General features: G+C 38.2%; 1 protein-coding gene across 1 annotated transcript; it reads right to left on the bottom strand.

Annotated features, from left to right (window-relative positions):
• Positions 1 to 17: 17 nt before the first annotated feature.
• On the bottom strand, positions 18 to 17,449 carry LOC102220945 (transcription factor MafG). Its single transcript, XM_005801444.3, is given in 4 exon segments — positions 18 to 5,445; positions 6,453 to 6,525; positions 16,927 to 16,964; positions 16,967 to 17,449. Coding segments are annotated over 4 exon segments (618 nt in total). The 5' UTR covers positions 17,021 to 17,449; the 3' UTR covers positions 18 to 4,992.
• Between the last annotated feature and the right edge of the window lie 645 nt (positions 17,450 to 18,094).

The raw sequence follows: 18,094 nt of genomic DNA, 5'->3' as shown, positions 1-18,094 counted from the left end.
GACAGCAACGCATAAAGTCCTTTTCCAAAACATTTTATTGGTCTTATAGAAAATAAAGAAAGCTGTATCAACAAACATACAATATATACATCAATAACTTAGACACCTCAGAGAATCACATTTAAATCCACAGCTGATACTGTATAGGAATACATAGTGCTTATCTACAGATTGCAAAAAAGTACAATAATTTAATTTATAAATAGTTACAATTAACTATTGTCTGTTTTCATACAAAGTACTGCAATATTTTATTACAACCCATACAGAAAAATAACAACAGAATATTAACTTTGTATTACTCACTTATATTCCGTTTGAAACACAAACCCACTCCACAGAGCAAGAGAGAAAAAAAAATATAACCCTGCACAGTCAACCTTTTACAAACTCCACTTTTTAAAAAAATCCCAACATCTTGAGAGCTAATAAATTCAACGGCCACACAAGTGCTGTTATTATCCTCTCCATATGTTGCTTACAAAGAAAAACAAGCAATGATCAATTATAAAATTACATCTGCAGAATAAATTACAGTGTTGAGATCAATTAGAAAAACGCCACATAATGAGGACAGAAAATGCTGTGGAGGATGCAACAGAAAATAAGGAGCATAAATGACTGGTGTAGCAGCAGAGGAGGACACACACGCACACACACCCCTACATACACGCATACAAATATATATAAATTAAAACAAAAAACGCAAAAACAGATTTTGGATTAAGCCCCTGGGACAGATCCTATAGTTGCAACCACATCACAAACATCTGTAATTCCATGACGTCTAAGCCAGTTAACCTTGAATTTAGAAATTCATAATCTGAATAAGGATGGATGTTTTATGGATTCCAGGGCTACCACATGGTTTTTAGGTTTGAATTCCTTACAAAAAAGAAAAAAACAAAACTTGGTTGAGTTTTATCTTCCTGAAATGGTGCCAAATTTGTAAGAAACAGAAATTGAGCAGCAGAGTTTAGTTTTGAGTTGTGTTCATGACAAACCTGCCAAGTCCTGAACAGCTTTTGGTGAAGGAGATATGATGGTATGGGGTGGCAGATTTCTCATTGGAAAAAAAATGTCAGCAGACTCGGGCTACGACACCTTAAGTTTAGCATCTTGTGTTAAACTTAAGGTTAACACAAGATGCTTATTGGTGGCTTTCCTACACACCAATAAGGTTCCTAAAACAAGTATATTGCCAATATGTCCAGTTCAATAACTGATCACAAGTCAAAGAAAAATTGAAAAGGACCAACAAGCAGAGAGAGAAGGAGGAAATTAAAAGCATCTCTTCAACTGATCATAATGGGCAATTAAAGAGACAGATTTGACAAATTTGGACAGAGTTGCCCATCAATAAACACAGCTTCATTGAGGTGTTTGTACATTTTTACACCTTTATTCAATTTGTCGGAGTTGAAAACAGATTCTATTAGTATTATTATAATTTTGGGGAGGAAGGGTAAGTGGTTTTCCAGAGGATTTTCTCACACAATCGCTCTAAAACTTTAATAAAAATTGTGATGTGGCAAATCAAACACATAGGATGCAAGTTAAATCTAAGTTAACTAGTTGAGAATTTTTTTCAAAAATAAATTAGGTAACTGTTTTTTTTTTTGGGTTTCTTTCCCCCCATATTTGGCAAATTTGGAAAATGATAAAAGTTCGTTTCAAGACAGCGCAGAAACCCTGGAATCCTTTAGGTCAAAAAAGGGGCCAAATGCTTATACACTTACTCAGGATGCAAAACGTCAGAAAAACAACACACAGTTTGCAAAAACAAAAGCAAAACAAAGCAGCAAGAACAGTTAAACAACAGACTAACAACTCTGACGATATTAATTTAACCTTACACATCTCTCCCACATCTTTCCACTGAGTTGCATATTAAGGGTCACTTTTTTTACAACGATCATCAGTACCTACTGCAGCTACATACTATACACCAGTATGCGTGATAAAGAGTCGTCGCCTTCGAGAGGAGATTCAAAGATTGCTTGACAGTGCCACTTGAACACCTTTTAAAGACACTTGACACGAAAAAAGATCAACTCCACAAGACGGCCACGGTAATAAGGACGCCAACATCGATACTGGGCTATGTCAAGAGTCACAAATATATTTTCCCACAGTTAACCCGTCACCGCAGATAGCTAAGCATGTTGACAGAGAGAGGATAGGACGACGTGCGCGTAGACAGTGTAACCAGCACCCAGATCTCAGACGTGGAGTTTTGCTGAGATGTTTGTTTTGAGAGCGACTGTAGATTAACACCTCAGTGAGGGCGACCCCTGGATGAAGTGTGTTCTGTTAATGACGTTGAACAACTGCGTTCACCTTGAGGTGTACAGCTGCTTCAGCGACGGTTCTCCTTCTACACAACCAGGCGGTGTGAAGCTCGGCACGGGGGAAGCGCTGCTGGCAGCTGCTCTTGATTGTAACTACATGTTCATGCCGTCTCTTTCTATGTGTGCATTGAAGCCCTTTATGACAATACAAAAATCAAATAAAAAGGAGAGAAAACAGAGCTGCCATCCATGTTGCCACTTTGCTTCTTATCAAGAACTGTTTGTTTTATTTTTAGTGGCCTGTTTTGTCCTGAGCAAAACAAGCAGGAGCTTAGTGCATACATACAAACCCTCAGTCGAACCATGCCACCTTTAATCTAAAGACCCACGGGTCAATTTATGGAAGATCTGCCTCTTTATTTGGTGGATTATCCAGATATAGGCTTAGGAAACTGCATATTTTAAATATAATGCATTTATTTCTGCTATCTACAGTTGAAGTTATACATATGCAAGAAGGACAAGAATGGCACATAAATTTTGAGCTTTAAATTGTGCATTTATCCAAGGTAATTATGCAACAAAAAATACGAGTCAGGGCCTAAAGTTTCAATTTATTGTAGATATTTAAATCTACACACAGTCAAAATGTGTGTTTTGTTTAATTGTCCTGTTGGAGCACAAAACTGTGAAGATGTTTAAACTATTTTACCCAAATCATTACCCACAGATTACAGAAGAAAATAGTTCAGATGTCCAGAAAAAACATAGAAACAACTATGGTTGTTTCTGTGCTGATCATGAAGTGGAAGATTCTAGGACAGCAGCAGCGTTACTGTTCACAGTGGAACAAGTCTAACATCACTGTGGACTGAAATGTAAAGATTGAGCTACTGGGCCACAATAACGAGTCCAAGAAGTTAAGCTGAGGAAAGAAATAAAAGCAATTTAGATTAACGCAATGATTTCTACAAAAGATAGTTGTAAAATATTCAGTCAGAATGATGCTAGTCTGCTGGTAGCTACAAAACGTATTTGGTTTGTCGGCACCTTGCTTAGGAAAATCTAATTAAATAGTATTTGGGGTGCACACGAATTTGTCAACTCAATTTTTAGTTTTAAAAAATATGAAAGTTGTATATTATATTATAAGCTTACCCCAGAGGAAGGAAAATTATCATTAATAATAATAATATTGAAAAATATACATTAAAAGATTCCAATTAATGTCCTTCATGTCAATGAGTGTATGTAAACTTCTGAAAGGAACTGTAGTTAGCATCAAGTAAGTGGCTGGAAAACTAATGAAATCTTCCCAACAATAAAGTTCTTTATTTTCAGGTCACAGAAGACATATTTTGAAGGTTTCCAACATCAGGTGCAGCATATTCTTAGTTTAAGCTTCATTTAAATTCACAGACTATTTCATTGATATCTGTCTTACACTGCTCGCTGACGTAAACTCTTCATGACAATATGATTGGTAACTAACACCGAGAAAGCAGAGGATATCACAGATGCCAATACGCACACAGACAACTGACCTTGTTCACACCACCTAGTTTAGCTCTACAGATTAGTTTGTTTTTTTTTTAAATAGCACAGCGTTGACATCTATACAGTGAACAACACCGCCAACTTGCCACTTATACGTCACATTACGCGCTACCCCACTGTACGCGCCTAGTCACTAGAAAAAAAGCTATCAGACTTCAATAATAAGCCACTTTTGGTACAATTGCAAAAGAGATGTCACAGGATTTTTTTTAATGAGTTTTCTTTTTCTGTATTTCTATAAACAATGGAGTTTGATCTACCAAGTAATAAAAACCAAGAACTCAGTGATAGACAAAGTTTTCTACACTTTAACAATTCAAACAGTAAAGCTTGTGTAAAGACGTTCTTTTGGAAATATTTGACGGACATGTTAAGAAGTAATTACAAAAAAAAAGTAATATTTATATAGAGAGAGATATCTTTTAAAGAAAATGACGTATTTTCTCTATGACCAAAATGAGTGTCCTCACAAATCGTGAGGGTATCACTGTATCAACATTCAGGTTTTCGGATATTGTAGCGGAATCTTGTCATACTGGAATGGCACTCAGCTCTGGAACGATATCGCTAAGATAAATACGCAAGATCTCTTTTTTTTTTTTTTCCATGTGTGTTTTCAGTGCATACATATATTATTGCATCTACCAGTCATGTCGATAATGACAACTTCACTGAAGCCTTTCACGGATGCATAAACTGAAACGAACTCTAGGTTTGTCAGCATTGTTTTATGCCTACATCACTGAGAGACACCTAACACCAAAACAAAACAAACTGAAATATCACAAGTTGGACTTAAATTGCTAGTTTTGGGTTAGTTGTTTTGAAGACTTCTGTAGCATTAAGACCAGGAAAGTGACTTTCATTATTGATCCTTAATCAAGTCAGTGCAGAATAACAAGCAAGAGGGCCTTGAATTGTTAGATTTGATTGAGTCAATATTAAGAAATTAGAGATAAATAAAGACAAACAATATCATCTTATATTAAAGAAAATGGACGACTGCTGTGTTGCATTGCTCAGAGTGAATCAAGAAGCATTTTATGACTGTTAAAATAAAATAAAAAACACAGAAGACCCTGGACCATGTTAAAATGCACTGACTAGTTCAGAAGTGAAAATCATCCCTCTGCCTGTTCTGCTACTACGACCTGGCCTCCGTTTTGGATTTGACGATGGTGATGACGCTGGTGGCAGCTACTTTACCAGGGATGAGGGGCCCTATCACAGAGGCCATGGGTCCCCTTCCTGTAGTGACGGGGCTGCGCGCCACAGTCCTGGCAAAGCTCTGGAGGGCTTCATACTTTGAGCGCAGAGCATCCAGCTCCACCTTCATGCTTGCATTCTCTGTTGCCAGCTTGTCCACTTCCTGTTGCAGCTGGGCTTTTTGCTTTTCCAGCTCCTCCTTCTGGGTGACCCGCTTCACCCGGCAGCTTGCAGCATAGCCACGGTTCTTCAGGGTGCGTCGCCTTTGCTTTAGCTGCAGGATCTCTTCTTTAGAGAGCCCCCGTAAATGCTGGTTTAGTTCGCGCACCGACATGGTGACCAGCTCATCGTCCGTTAGACTGGTACCATTTTCCCCAGGCTCCCGCTTCACCTGCAGAGGCAAAGCAATTATAAATTATCTGACATCAAAACTGGTTTAATAAAGTCATCATAAGAACTCAAGGTGGGCGACGTAACAATATTAGATCATGGAGGGTGGGCAATTATTTTTCTCTATTTTTACTAAAAGGCCACATAAGCAATTGTGACTGTTATCAATGATCAGATCATTAGCTGAACACAACTTTTCCAAGGACATATTTGATAATAAACAGAAAATATACATTTTATCATCTTCTGGCAACAGTAGACATTGCAACTGAACAATAAAATGTGACCCACCATCCTGAGAACTGAAACGTTATACTTGTAACCCTTGGAAGTCCCTTCATTTGTGCTCCACCTGTGTCCGTTGGACACAAAAAAATACTATTTTAAAGTTTGACAGAAATTTTTAACAGTGAGCATGTATCAACATATTTTTGCAAAGAAGTATTCAATTATTTAATTCAGTCTTCATTACGCATGACAAATATATAGCAATTTTTTTAAATTTTAGCCATTGTCCAGGTTCAGCCCTCCTTTGAAATACTCACTTCAGAGAAAATAAGAGAAGCTATCAGATTCCTCTTCCATCCCATAAATGCAAACAGTAGTTAGGGAAGTGTAATCCAAAACTGGTCATTTCAAAAATTGATAGCAACCTTGACTGATAATTTTATTGTATTTGTGCCTTATTTATAAAGATTGATGGGCTTCTAGTACATATAAAAAAAATATCATTTCTTAGTGGAAAATAAAACATCAAATTTAAACATCAGGGAATAATAGAAGAAAAAAAATAAAATTACAATGATGGTTTATTGAAAAGTACATTTCGAATGTGTCACTGCAAAAATACAAAAAGGACACAAATTACTCTACTTAGTTAAAAGGCACTACGTTTTGAAATGGAAAAAAAAAAAAAAAAAAAAAAAAAAAAATGTCAACACCAAAAAAGAAAATCACAAATTAGGCACAATCCTAATAAAGCATTTTTATCAGACATTATTTTTTTACCTTTAAGGCCTTGTTTCCTTTGTTTATGGTATTCATGCCACAAGAGAAGCCTCCACCTGTACTGCTGGTTGTTCTGTGAAAAGTCATAATAATAAAAAAAAATATTGCTGTCAAAAGAGCGAATTAATTTCAGTGCAGAATATTATATTTCTGGCAAATAGGCTCCAGCCTGACTTTGACCCAAAAATATAAAGTAGGTCAAGGACTTCAGACACCCTTCTCAGTGATACCAAGAGAGTTGAATGAGAACTCTTTATGCATCTGTCAGAACAAACAAATAATTTGACGCCGCGTCTGCCTCAAACGTGATTCAGGTTGATTTTAAACAGGATATGCAATTCAGAGGAAGGTAGATAAACCTTCTTGTCTTCAACAAGGATTATTGGGAGTTGAACTTAAGATGCTGTTAAACTGGCTGGCAGCACTTTGCAATATCTAGGAAAACAGAGTTCTTTCTCTCAGGTACACAGGGCAGCGAGCTACCCAGTCTAGACAGTCGCACCTGTCTTGGAATCAGCTCCGCTATAATCCCACAAATCAATAAAGGGGACGTAACTAGTGCAGAGCCCAGAATAACCAGGCTGCAATGCAGTTTAATTTTTGTTGTGTCAGTACAGAGGGAACACCCAGGGAAGCTTTGTGAGTGAGAAATGTAACCAAGGGGTGTAAAGACAGAAGGTCGAACGCTGTCTGTCGGGTGAGCTCCATCATAAGACAAGACACAAAAACGCACACACACACAGAGCTGTGACTCTGGGAGTTTTGCTCTGCATGCAATAAATGCTGTGTCAGCGACACCCACCACAGTCTGCCCACCCAGCACACTGCCTCTGTAAGCTGATTTACACAGCCAGCAGTGTTACTACATAAACAAACACATGCTGGATTTCTTTTTTTTTTAGACAGCATCACACCAAACAAAGCACAAAGAGCTACAGCTACTGTGCGTGATGGTGTGTGCACGCAAGTGAGTGTTTTTGGCCTCCAAGCACATTAAGCCAGTCACGTATGATGTGTGGAGAAAGCTCAGTGAGGTAAGACAAGGAAAAAACAGATGAGTCGCAGCTCTGAAGTGGACTATAAGAAGGCCAGGAGATTACCATGGCAACAAAAGGGGAGCTACAGGTGGACCGGTCACCTGAGCCAAACAGGGAGAGACAGACTCTTGTTAAAAATGACCTGAATACGACACGACCGCACAGACTGGGGACATAACATGGGGTCAGATTGTGACTGGAATTTTTTGATGCTTTTCACTCTAAAGATGAAGTCCTCTTAAAACCAGCAGTGTTCCGCTGTAATGTGGTTGCATCCCGCCCCGCCTTCAGTGGATTTTTTAAATGTGGTGTTTTCATCCCTGATGGGCTGGCTATGAATAGTCGTCTGATAGTAACACCTACTTCTTACAGGCCTTTGCAGTGACTCATTTCCAGTAAGCATTTGGACCACAGATGCAAAGCATAATGGGATAATGGTCTGTCTGATGATGCACAGATAATGGACAAACAGACAGGAAAGCATGAGGCTAATAGCTGTTAGGATAAGAGCGAAAAAAAAGGAAGAGCTACGGCTGCACTGATCAGGCTTTTCACAACCAATACCAATTTCCTCCTTTTTATTATTTTTTTTTTGATGAATAAAATTTGATAAATTTCTTTTCTTCTAATTTTATTATAGTAACTATTTTGTTCCAAGAATAAGATTATCTTCATTATGCATCTTAACATATGTCCCTGCCATTTTTCTTATTTTTAATAAACTGAAAACAGGGCAGAACAATACACGATATAGGTTGATGCATTTATAAACTAAAAATTGTAGGAGTTCTTTGACATGTTTAAGAACGAAATGCAAGGTACTTAATAAATAGCAAAATCAAGTAAAAAAATGGTTGCTAGCAATGTCTGGTAGCTAGGTTTAAAAACTGCTAACATTTTCCACTTTAATAAGATGTTACAGAAAGTGTTTGAATGAAGAGGACTTTCTTCTGCCTTATAAATCACAGTCACACAGTACAGCCCCTCCCCTACCTGTTGCTGTTCAATGCGAGTCAGATGACTTAAAGAAGAGTTTTCTCTCACTTATAATAAAGAGGAATTTCGTTGTTTGAAAATATTTTTGTTCAGAATTAACAAAATATTTAAGGAGACTAAAGGCACACCACCCACCACATAGAGTTACACTCTTTAAATCAACGATTGACAAGTAGGGCTCTGTGTAATACATTTGTTTACCTCATCTTTCAGATTCTAAAAAAATAACAAAATGGATCATATAAGATAATACATAAGAAACAACTCCATAAAGCAGCATACTGAGAAGATAGCACAAATAATTCCACAGATACTATAGAAAAGTTAATTTAGTGATAGAATCATCACAAAATGTATCAATTTTGTTCATATTTTTTCACATATAAATCATATTGTACATAAATTACAAGTATGAAAAAGGATTTTAAAAATGGTTATAACACGTTACAAGTTTGCAGTGACAGAAAGTGCAAGGTAACTACTGTACATCTGCCTGATAAAATATTCTAATAAACACTATTATAACAGTGATAACAAATCAGCATTTTTAGTAGGAGTAAGTATCATTTTCTGAGTTACTTTTTTTTTTGGCTGTAAACAACACAATATATGGTGCTTTATTTTTTTTTTTTTACCCAAGGTTATAAAGTGGGAATATCATGCTACCGTGCCTATTAAAGATACACGTTCTGTCACACAGCTGTGCGAAGGCATGGCTTGGCATTCTGAAAGCTCACCATATGACACCAAGGAAAGATTGTGTCCAGGCTGCAAGCCTCCAGCACAGGCTGCTGCCAACAGACGGCTAGCTATGACAGGGCATGGCAGAACAACACAGACAAGGTCCAATGCACAGCTGCTCCCTTCCACTGCCGGGCATGTCATACCTCACAGAGACAAAGAGGCATCCACACAAATAGAGAAGCCAGGGAGAGGAAAACACACCTACAATTTTCTGCAGAAATGACAAGGGGATGTCAGAGGTGCTCCAGTGAGTTATTTGATAGCGACAGGATGGCTTTAAGTTCAATAATTCAAACAAAAACAAAAAGTCCTGCAGCATATTGCCTCGCATTAAAAATTCCAGGCCTTTAGTGAGCATCTAGCCATCGGAGCAGTAGGTGAGATCTGCAGCTCGGAGAGCAGGGGGCATTGCAGGTGGGGACGCAGACGTCTTTTGTGGATGCTTGCTGAATTTTTATGAATCGCCTGGAAGAACGCTGACAAATCAGGGCTGATTGCTTGTGGAGGAGAGACATCACACCCACAGGAAATAGAAAAATGCTGAGTGTGGTCACCCACAGAAAAGGAATGGTGAGAGACAGACAGAGAGGGAGAGCGAGAGCGAGAAAAAGAGAGGACGAGATGAAAAGAAAGAGAGACGAAAAAGCCTTGTGTGAAATGCGTGGTCGGCACATTTAGAGGTGCCTGAGTAGAGCAGGTTGAGTTAAAAAAAAAAATACTGATCTCAGCAAGGACCAAAACCAAGGTGCCAATTAGAAGTTGTGAAGTTGAGCCAACACAATAAGAGCAGGCCAGCCGACCATCAGAAGCAGTGTCTGTTCATCCAAATCTACAAAGGTAAGCTCAGGTTCATATTCAAGAATGATAATAAAAAATACATAGAAAAATCTGCTCTTATAAAGGCTGATGTAACATGATAGATTTGGCTGTAAGCCAGCGGCCTGCCTTAAAGATCTCGTTACAGGATTTCTCGGGAGGATGCCAAGGATGAACACCATTAGCTGGGGGACTTTTTGTTGATGGGGATCCAGAGCCAAGGCTCCCGTGCACTGTGTCCCGATGGTGAATATTTATCACTGTCGTTTACAGCCTGAAATGGGAGGGGGATGGTGGTGGGGTGTACCAGGGGTTTGGAAGCAGAATAGAGATACTCAGGAGGTGATTCTTCAAGGATACATCCAAGGCCCTTCTATCAACAACTGTCTCAAAATGGCGGCAGGCTGGTGGGGGCTGGGCGGAGGTTATATTTCTGGGGACTGGAGGTGGCACGCATGGTGGTTCGGGGCTGCAGGGAGAGCCATCTCCACTTGACAGCAGTGTAACAAGATTATCAGGGCCATAAGAGCAAACAAAAACCCCTGAAACCTGCCTCAGAATTCAGATTACGACAGAGCCTGCTGCCTGAATACTAAACAAAGCTGGGAAGGACTAACAGGATACAAGATTTGCTCCGCCAAGGTAGTGGATTTCACATCGTCTAATACAAAAGGTATTTGCAAAGAGACAGAAAACTAAAACCACACAAGTGCATACATATAAAAAAATGCCATGATCAATTCTTGCAAAGCAGCTTCTAAACACTTGTTTCTAGAAGCTGGAAAATAAGTTAAATAAAACTAGACACTGGAGATGCACGATGAGAAAAGTTATAGAACTGTACAGCTTAAAAACATTGGAATGTTTTTATTAAAATTGATGCCACAGTTTAAAAGTGCAACTAAGCAGATGCCAGAGAAAGTGCTGACAGGAAGTCTATTTCTTTTCAAAGATCCAGCTCTGTGTGTTGGCCCCCTTAGATGGCCGCTGATTGCCTTTTATTTTTATTAACAAAAGTTGTTTGATTGTTATATATTTATTCTCAAAATGTACATACAGTGAGAGTTTATTTCCCCCGCTAGAAAAGTAGGCACAAATATTGTCATTCATTGTTAGCCAACAGAGTAAAAACAAAACCCTCAAAATAAAATGTATTTGATTATTTAAATAAAAGTAAAAATTAGTGGTGCATAAAGAATTTTAAAAAAAAAGTATATATATTTTCAACTACCAATGCTTGGACAATATTTATTTTTATTTTTTACTTTTGAATCAGCCTAACGTAAACAAATCAATATTTTCAGCTTTTTGTCATTCCAAATCAAACCCCGTAAAGACAACTGTTGATTTGAAGTCGATAATTTTACTGCTTATCAAGCTTTCCACTTTGTTTTTATTAACATAAAAAAGGCCAATGTTGATTACCTAAATTACATTAACAGGCAGGCAAAGAAAATTAAAAAGCTATACTAGCCTTTTCTCACTGAGTCAATCTTGCATCTCAACTTCATTTGCCGTCTTATTCGATTGTTCTTACAGAGTTGAGATGATTTAATGTAATCAGCCAGCATTTTGAAGCCGTACGCCACAAGCACCCCAGCTCAAGAACTCATTGCGCCTGAACAGACGCCCTACTTTCAACACCTCCCTTCTAATTCAGATTCAAAAAGATCACCCAGAAACTCAGATCTAATCATTTCTCCTGTCAGCTGAGCTAAGTCAATTATCAAGCAAGCTGCATGTGTCGGGAGGCATTTAACTGCAAATTAAAAATCAGACTCCTCTGATCGCTCTGGAGGAGAGATATGGGCTGAGTGGTGCAAACTTAAGGATGGGGAAACTGTGTACGAGTGCATCTGAGCAACAGTAAGGTACGATGGTGGGAGGTGGGAAGCCATTAACTACTAAGTATTCAGAGCGTGAAATAAGACTGACAAAAACAGCAAGGAGGGAAATCATTCAGTAGCTTTCAGAGTGGAAATGTGATCTGCTTGTAGTAAAAGGGAAATACTCATCTATGTTCTTTTGTACAGCAAAGGCTCTAAAAATAAAACTAATCAAATTTTTATGTGATCTGTGTTGTTGACATAACATCTCAAAATGAAGGGCCAGTGGACGGCTTGTCAAACATTTTACTAGATTATTTGCCAGTCTCTGCTCAATTGTCTGCTACAACTGCAGTACTGCTATACAGTAACAAACATTAAACAGACAACTGTTACAAATGATGACAATAATATGACTGTGTAATTATTGTGACAGGCTTTAGAGTGGCTGCCAGTTTAGATCCTCTGTAAACAGCACTGATTTGAACTCCAGCAGAGAAAGGAAACTTAGCCGATAATTTAGTTTGGTTTTTTTTCTTTATTATCAAGCTCTTCTTAAAAGGTTTTATGTCCCCACAGCCTACAAATACACAAGTACTGACACCTTCACCTGTTGCCTGTTCATCCCAATGCCTGCAAAAACATGGGCAACTAGCTTTGATAGCTTATATGTTAAAAAGCTGAACTAATATAGACTTTGTGTAAAATTGGTATAAAAATATTAGGTTGATGTCTAAAAATAAAATAAAAATGTACAAATAAAAAAAACATTTAAATCAGTTTTAAAAAGTTAAGCCAATCATACCTGATTATATATTTTAACATTCAATGCTTTCAGATCAAATGCACAGGAAACATAACATTTCCAGAATTATTTCAATTCACTTTTTTTCTTTAGCAAGTAAATTGAAATATATGCTGTTTAGTGTGTTGTTTGGGTGATTTATAATCAGGTTTTAATATTAAATAAAATAAATTTATAGATATGAGTAGTAAAATATTGAAACTTTACGTGAGAAGATTAGTCTTTAAAATACAAATTCTATAAAGAAAAATTGTTTTGTCCAATTTCTTGTGAATCCCATTCTCTTCTATGATTATTTCCCTTTCATATGATTCCAAAAGTTTGATAATTTAGGAAATAAAATCAGCTAAAATATATATATTTGCCAGAACTGTAACCGAGTACATCAGGGGTACAGCTCAGGTTGACAGCTTCTGACACAAAGTCAGAGAAGCAAGGCAGACATGGCTTGAACATTTGTGGAGGCAGGTTAGTGGATATATTGGTGAAAAGGTGTTGAATATGAAGCTGCCATGGAAAAGGAGAAGAGAAAAACCACATAAAAAAGGTGCATGGGTGTAGTGAAGAAGAATATTCAAAGATTGGTGTGACAGAGGAGTGTGCTGCAGGCGAGTTCAGATGGAAGTGGAGGATGTGTTGTGGCGACCCCTCAACAGTGCAGCTAAAAGAATAAGAATTTGCCAGAATTGTTCCTATTTTGTGTTTTTCCTTGTTATAATAAGGTAATTTATGTTGATCGGATCACAAACAAGAAAAAAAATAAAAATAAACAAAGAAGCTACCACCATCCACGGAATTTGAAAAAAAAAAAAAAAAAAGCATGCGGCACATTATCTCAACTTCTGCATCCAGTTCATGTTGGTTTAAAGTGAAAACATGAATCACTGCCCTCAGGGACGTTATTGCATTTTTTTTAAAGTCACTCATAAAATGAGGTTTATTTAAAAGGACTAGTTTGTGCTCTCCGATGTTTTCTAGTCTTACAGAATCTATTTTCAGTCTCGGCCGCCACTATTTACTCTCCGAGCTGCTCCGTCAGTACAAGCAGCAGGCAAGGAGAAGAGACTCTGGACCTTCAACTGTATCTGCCTGGAGGACTTGCTTAAACAGGAAGAGAATATATTGTGATACTCTGGCAGAGGAAATAAAGGTTGAGGGCAACCAACAACGGTATACAGACAAACCTTGCTGCTTACTGTAGCACTGGCGTTTTTGAGAATATATTGTATTGGCCTGACATCGTAACCTTTTGAAGCACAAATGCAGACCAGATTTATTAGTAACATTTCAATAATGAAAACTTCACAAAATATAAAGGTATAAAGACAAGTCACTTTTTCTCCTATAGTTTTTTTTATTCAAACTGATTCAAAGAGCTGAATTTCTACAGAAAAAAATACAACAGAAACACAAGAGATTAGTTACATCCATGTGATTCTCCCTAAGTAAAACCTGATATTGAAACGAATTTATTTGAAAAATTCTAAATATCTTACTTTAGGATAATTTTTGAATTTTGAAAACATGTATTTGTTAAACCAAGCATGATCTACCAAAATTGTCTTACATGTTCCTTACTGAATCATTCAAAAGATGACTGCACATATTTTTAACGCTCCCAAAAACAGCATTAGGAAGCATAACAGGGAGCTAATCAAACATTTAAAGTATAAGTATGTTTTCACTTAAGAATTTGGTTACACTGAGTTGCTTGAAAATAAATCATTTATTTTTCTATTCATCAAAACTTACAACTAATAATTTTTAGCCCATAAAAGGAACCCAATAGCAAGTGGTTCAGTATTTCTTTTAAAAAAATTATTTTCTTTGGAATATCTGAGTTGATGCATACATGGGGAAAATCTTGAAATTCCTTCGTTACTGTTAGAACATAAAAAGAAGCTGCAGCACGTTTGTGTTTTATGTCTAACAGTCCTTAGAAAAACAGACAAAAAGTAATCAGTCAAAATTTTAATTGTTAGGTCAGTCCTTAAAAAAATTCTAATCAGTACTGGCCAGGAAAAGTGTGATAAGTGTAATTCTAAATCCAATCAATACTAGCAGTTTGTAGTTCTCACAATTCTCCAATGTATCTTCATAATGTGGTAGCTTTAAAACAAGCTCCTACCATTCTAAAGCTTCTCAGAAAGTAAGACATCTACTAGAAACAGTCCTAGTTATGTCTTTTTAAGTACTTGAAAAAAAGCAAGGAAGACTAACTCTGAGCCTTTCACTAGTTTTATCTTGACTTTATTTTTACAGCACTACAGGGATTTTTTTTTAAATCACTTGCTTCCCCATACGAGTTTAAAGCTGATCTGTTCCGCACAGAATTTAGTCAAGATAAAGAATGAAAGGTTAGCCATGAGAAAGACGCGCACTTATGCTCATCACGTTTATTGCACTAAATTCTGAGTAAACAGAGAGCCCTAATGAACACAGCATGTCTAAGTCAAGCTCCAAGAAATCCATCAAACACACTTTTTTGACTCTATCTGGATGAAAGTATTACTTTGAGGAGTGAAGGGGGGCATATCGCAATGCTTAGCAATCCTAATCCGCAGCACACTTGCAAGAGGTTTCATCACCAACATTCCCTCCCTATTCCAAAAGGAGAGGGCTGAAAAAAAAATATTGATCTTTTCCCTTCCTTCCTCCAAGGCATTTCTATTTCCCTGTGCAGCTTAAGCAGCACTTTTGTGGACAAATCCTGCATTTGTGTTCCTTTCTGGAGGCTAATAATTGTCCTGAATAGGCGTAACGACTCCCAAAGCGCAGCTGAGTTGGTTGTACAGTGGTGTTGGTGGCCAGACTGTACCTCTGTGCACAGCTAAGTCTTGCTTCGTGTTTCATCAACCTCACATATCCTCTTCCACCCTCCGCCGCCTGCCCACTACAAGCAACGCCACTGGGTATGAGTTGTGCACTCAGTTCACCTCTACAATACCTAGCTTTATTTTATCCTCACCACCTCAATGAAAGAGGAGATAAATCTAAGAGCTCATCTCCGCCATTCTCTGCCTCCGTCCGACGCTTATATGGACCATCATCTTTCCTCGTTACCTGCAGAGAGAGGCAGGGCAATGGGCATTACGCTTTATTGCAAAGCCAAGCTTCTGATGTACGATTGCCCTGTCTGCTAAACACACTTCAATGCGCTCCCCCTCTCTTGCATGAACAGAGATGATGAAATAAGTTGGGATATCTGTGCAAGAATGGGCAACTTCTATGTGTTTTAGCCCTGGCTATGTGTGTTCAACAGTTTCCAAGGTGACTTTTCAAATTGTACAGAGACTATCCATGGATAATTCATTACCTGCAAGCCCTCTATAAGCTCTAATAGGCAGCAAATTTCATCATGTCACACTCAGGGAAACAAGAGCAGCTGTCATCCCAAAATTAAAGTAATTAAGAGCTGCAAGACTTTAAAATAAATCATAAGGAAGGTTAATCTTAAAAGATATGATTCACATCATGCCTCATTCAACATTAAAATATAAATTTAAATGCTAATTTTCAGGTGGTGTTTTTGTATTTTATTCTTTTTAATCATACAACAATTAGATATGACCCAATATTAAAACGGCACTTGATTAAAATACTAAAACACACAATATCTGCTTATTGTGCAATTAAAAATAAATGGTTTTGACATCGCGGTTGACACCTAAGCATTTAGTGTAAATCTGTTTGTTGATGTACATCATGACAGCGCTGCAATAAAAAGCCACATTCTCAGCGGAATGTCGATGAGGCTATTGATAAATTGCCTGATGGGTCATCACTTGATGCTGATGGCTTGAGGAAAGATGAGAGATCAGCAACCAGATCTCCATCCGTCTCCTACTAATAACGACGGGCTCGGTGATAATCATCGACACTCATCTGGCGAGGAGACCTTTGTCCGGTGGTGCCATATTTCGGGGTGGATTCTGACTAAGAGAGCGCCTAAATACATCATTGTGATGATTCAGCATGATAAAAATATCTCGCCTCCTAGTTGGGATTTTAAAATGAAACAATATTGATGAGGGACGCAAAAGGGTCTGATTTGACGATCATTTCAAATAGTAGTGAAATGAATTAAGATCACTCCAGGTGAAGCAATTCAATACGAAAAGGATGGTGTGGAAGCGATTTCCTGGAAGATCAAATTCATGCACATACAAAAGCGACATCATCATGCTGCGATTTCTAGTAATCGCGCTCGCGTCTGACCAAAAATGTCACAAAAGGACACTGCAACCAACCTGATCTGGCAACACCGCTGGCTGGCTCGGCTGCCGCTCGTTCCTTCGCACAACGAGGTGATGAAGCAGCAGGTTTGACCAGCGAGAAGCGCATGAGTTGACAAACCCCACAGAGAGGCGCTCAGACACGGTGGGCAATCAAAGCACACCGGGCGTAATAACACAAGAGCAAACTAATTATGGCAAAGGGGAACCTGCACAGGTTACACGCTGGCTACGCGCTCCTGACATTCCGCGACTCAACCCCTCGGCGCCCCGCTCGTGTGAAAGTGGCAAACAACTCCCCGCCTACAAAAACAAGCAAGCAAGCAATGCGATGCGAGCAAGCGAGGAAATCCCCGTGCCTCTGTCTGCACATTACAACTGTGGCACCGTGCCATTCTCCGCGGGATGGGAATTGGCCACCAGGTGCGAAACGGATGGCAAATCCCGCTCCACGAGCACTAAAATCTGAATGTTTTTTTCTCTTATTCGCATTTTACGAGCGTACAAAAGATTAGCCCTGCATAGTAAGAGCACAACCTCGTCCTGCTAAACCACTATATAACGTACCAGGTTTGAACTTTCAAAATAAACCTCCTAGTAAGAGCACAAACGCGTGTTTTAAGCGGTCGAGTGCAGCGGACGCTTTAGTTTGAAAACCGTTTGTGGGAGCTAATGTGGTTAGCTTGACGAGCTAACTGTGCTAATACATCTCTGCACACTCAGCACAACAACAGCGAGTCGCTTCGCTCTCCAGACTCACCTGAATGTAAAACGATGCAGCTCCCTGAAGTCAGAGCTGCCAAACTCCTCTTCTCAAACCGCGGTGAGGAGGAGTGAGCATTACAAATACATATTTATTTGGTTTTAGCAACAAACAAAAAAGAAGCGATTTCCAGATATCAGCTCGTGCGCTCCTTGTTGATTGCTTTCTTGTACCAAAGCCAGACGTCATCGTGTTTGGTCACGTGTCTCCATTCATGAAAGGTCTATTTTCCTCAAAAGAAAAGCAAACATTTCAATAATAATAATAATAAAAAAAACACTTTACACCTAATGTTATATTGAACACTGCTTACATTTGCTGTACCTAAATAAACAGATTGCAAATGTACCTTAAATCAATCAGAAAACATCATTTGACATAATTATTATAATTAATGTAATAATTAAAATATTACAAACA

Source organism: Xiphophorus maculatus, chromosome 16, assembly GCF_002775205.1.
Source record: "Xiphophorus maculatus strain JP 163 A chromosome 16, X_maculatus-5.0-male, whole genome shotgun sequence".
NCBI classification, from domain to species: domain Eukaryota; kingdom Metazoa; phylum Chordata; class Actinopteri; order Cyprinodontiformes; family Poeciliidae; genus Xiphophorus; species Xiphophorus maculatus.
Note: the sequence above shows the minus strand (reverse complement) of the source record. Positions and strands in the feature narration are given on the sequence as shown.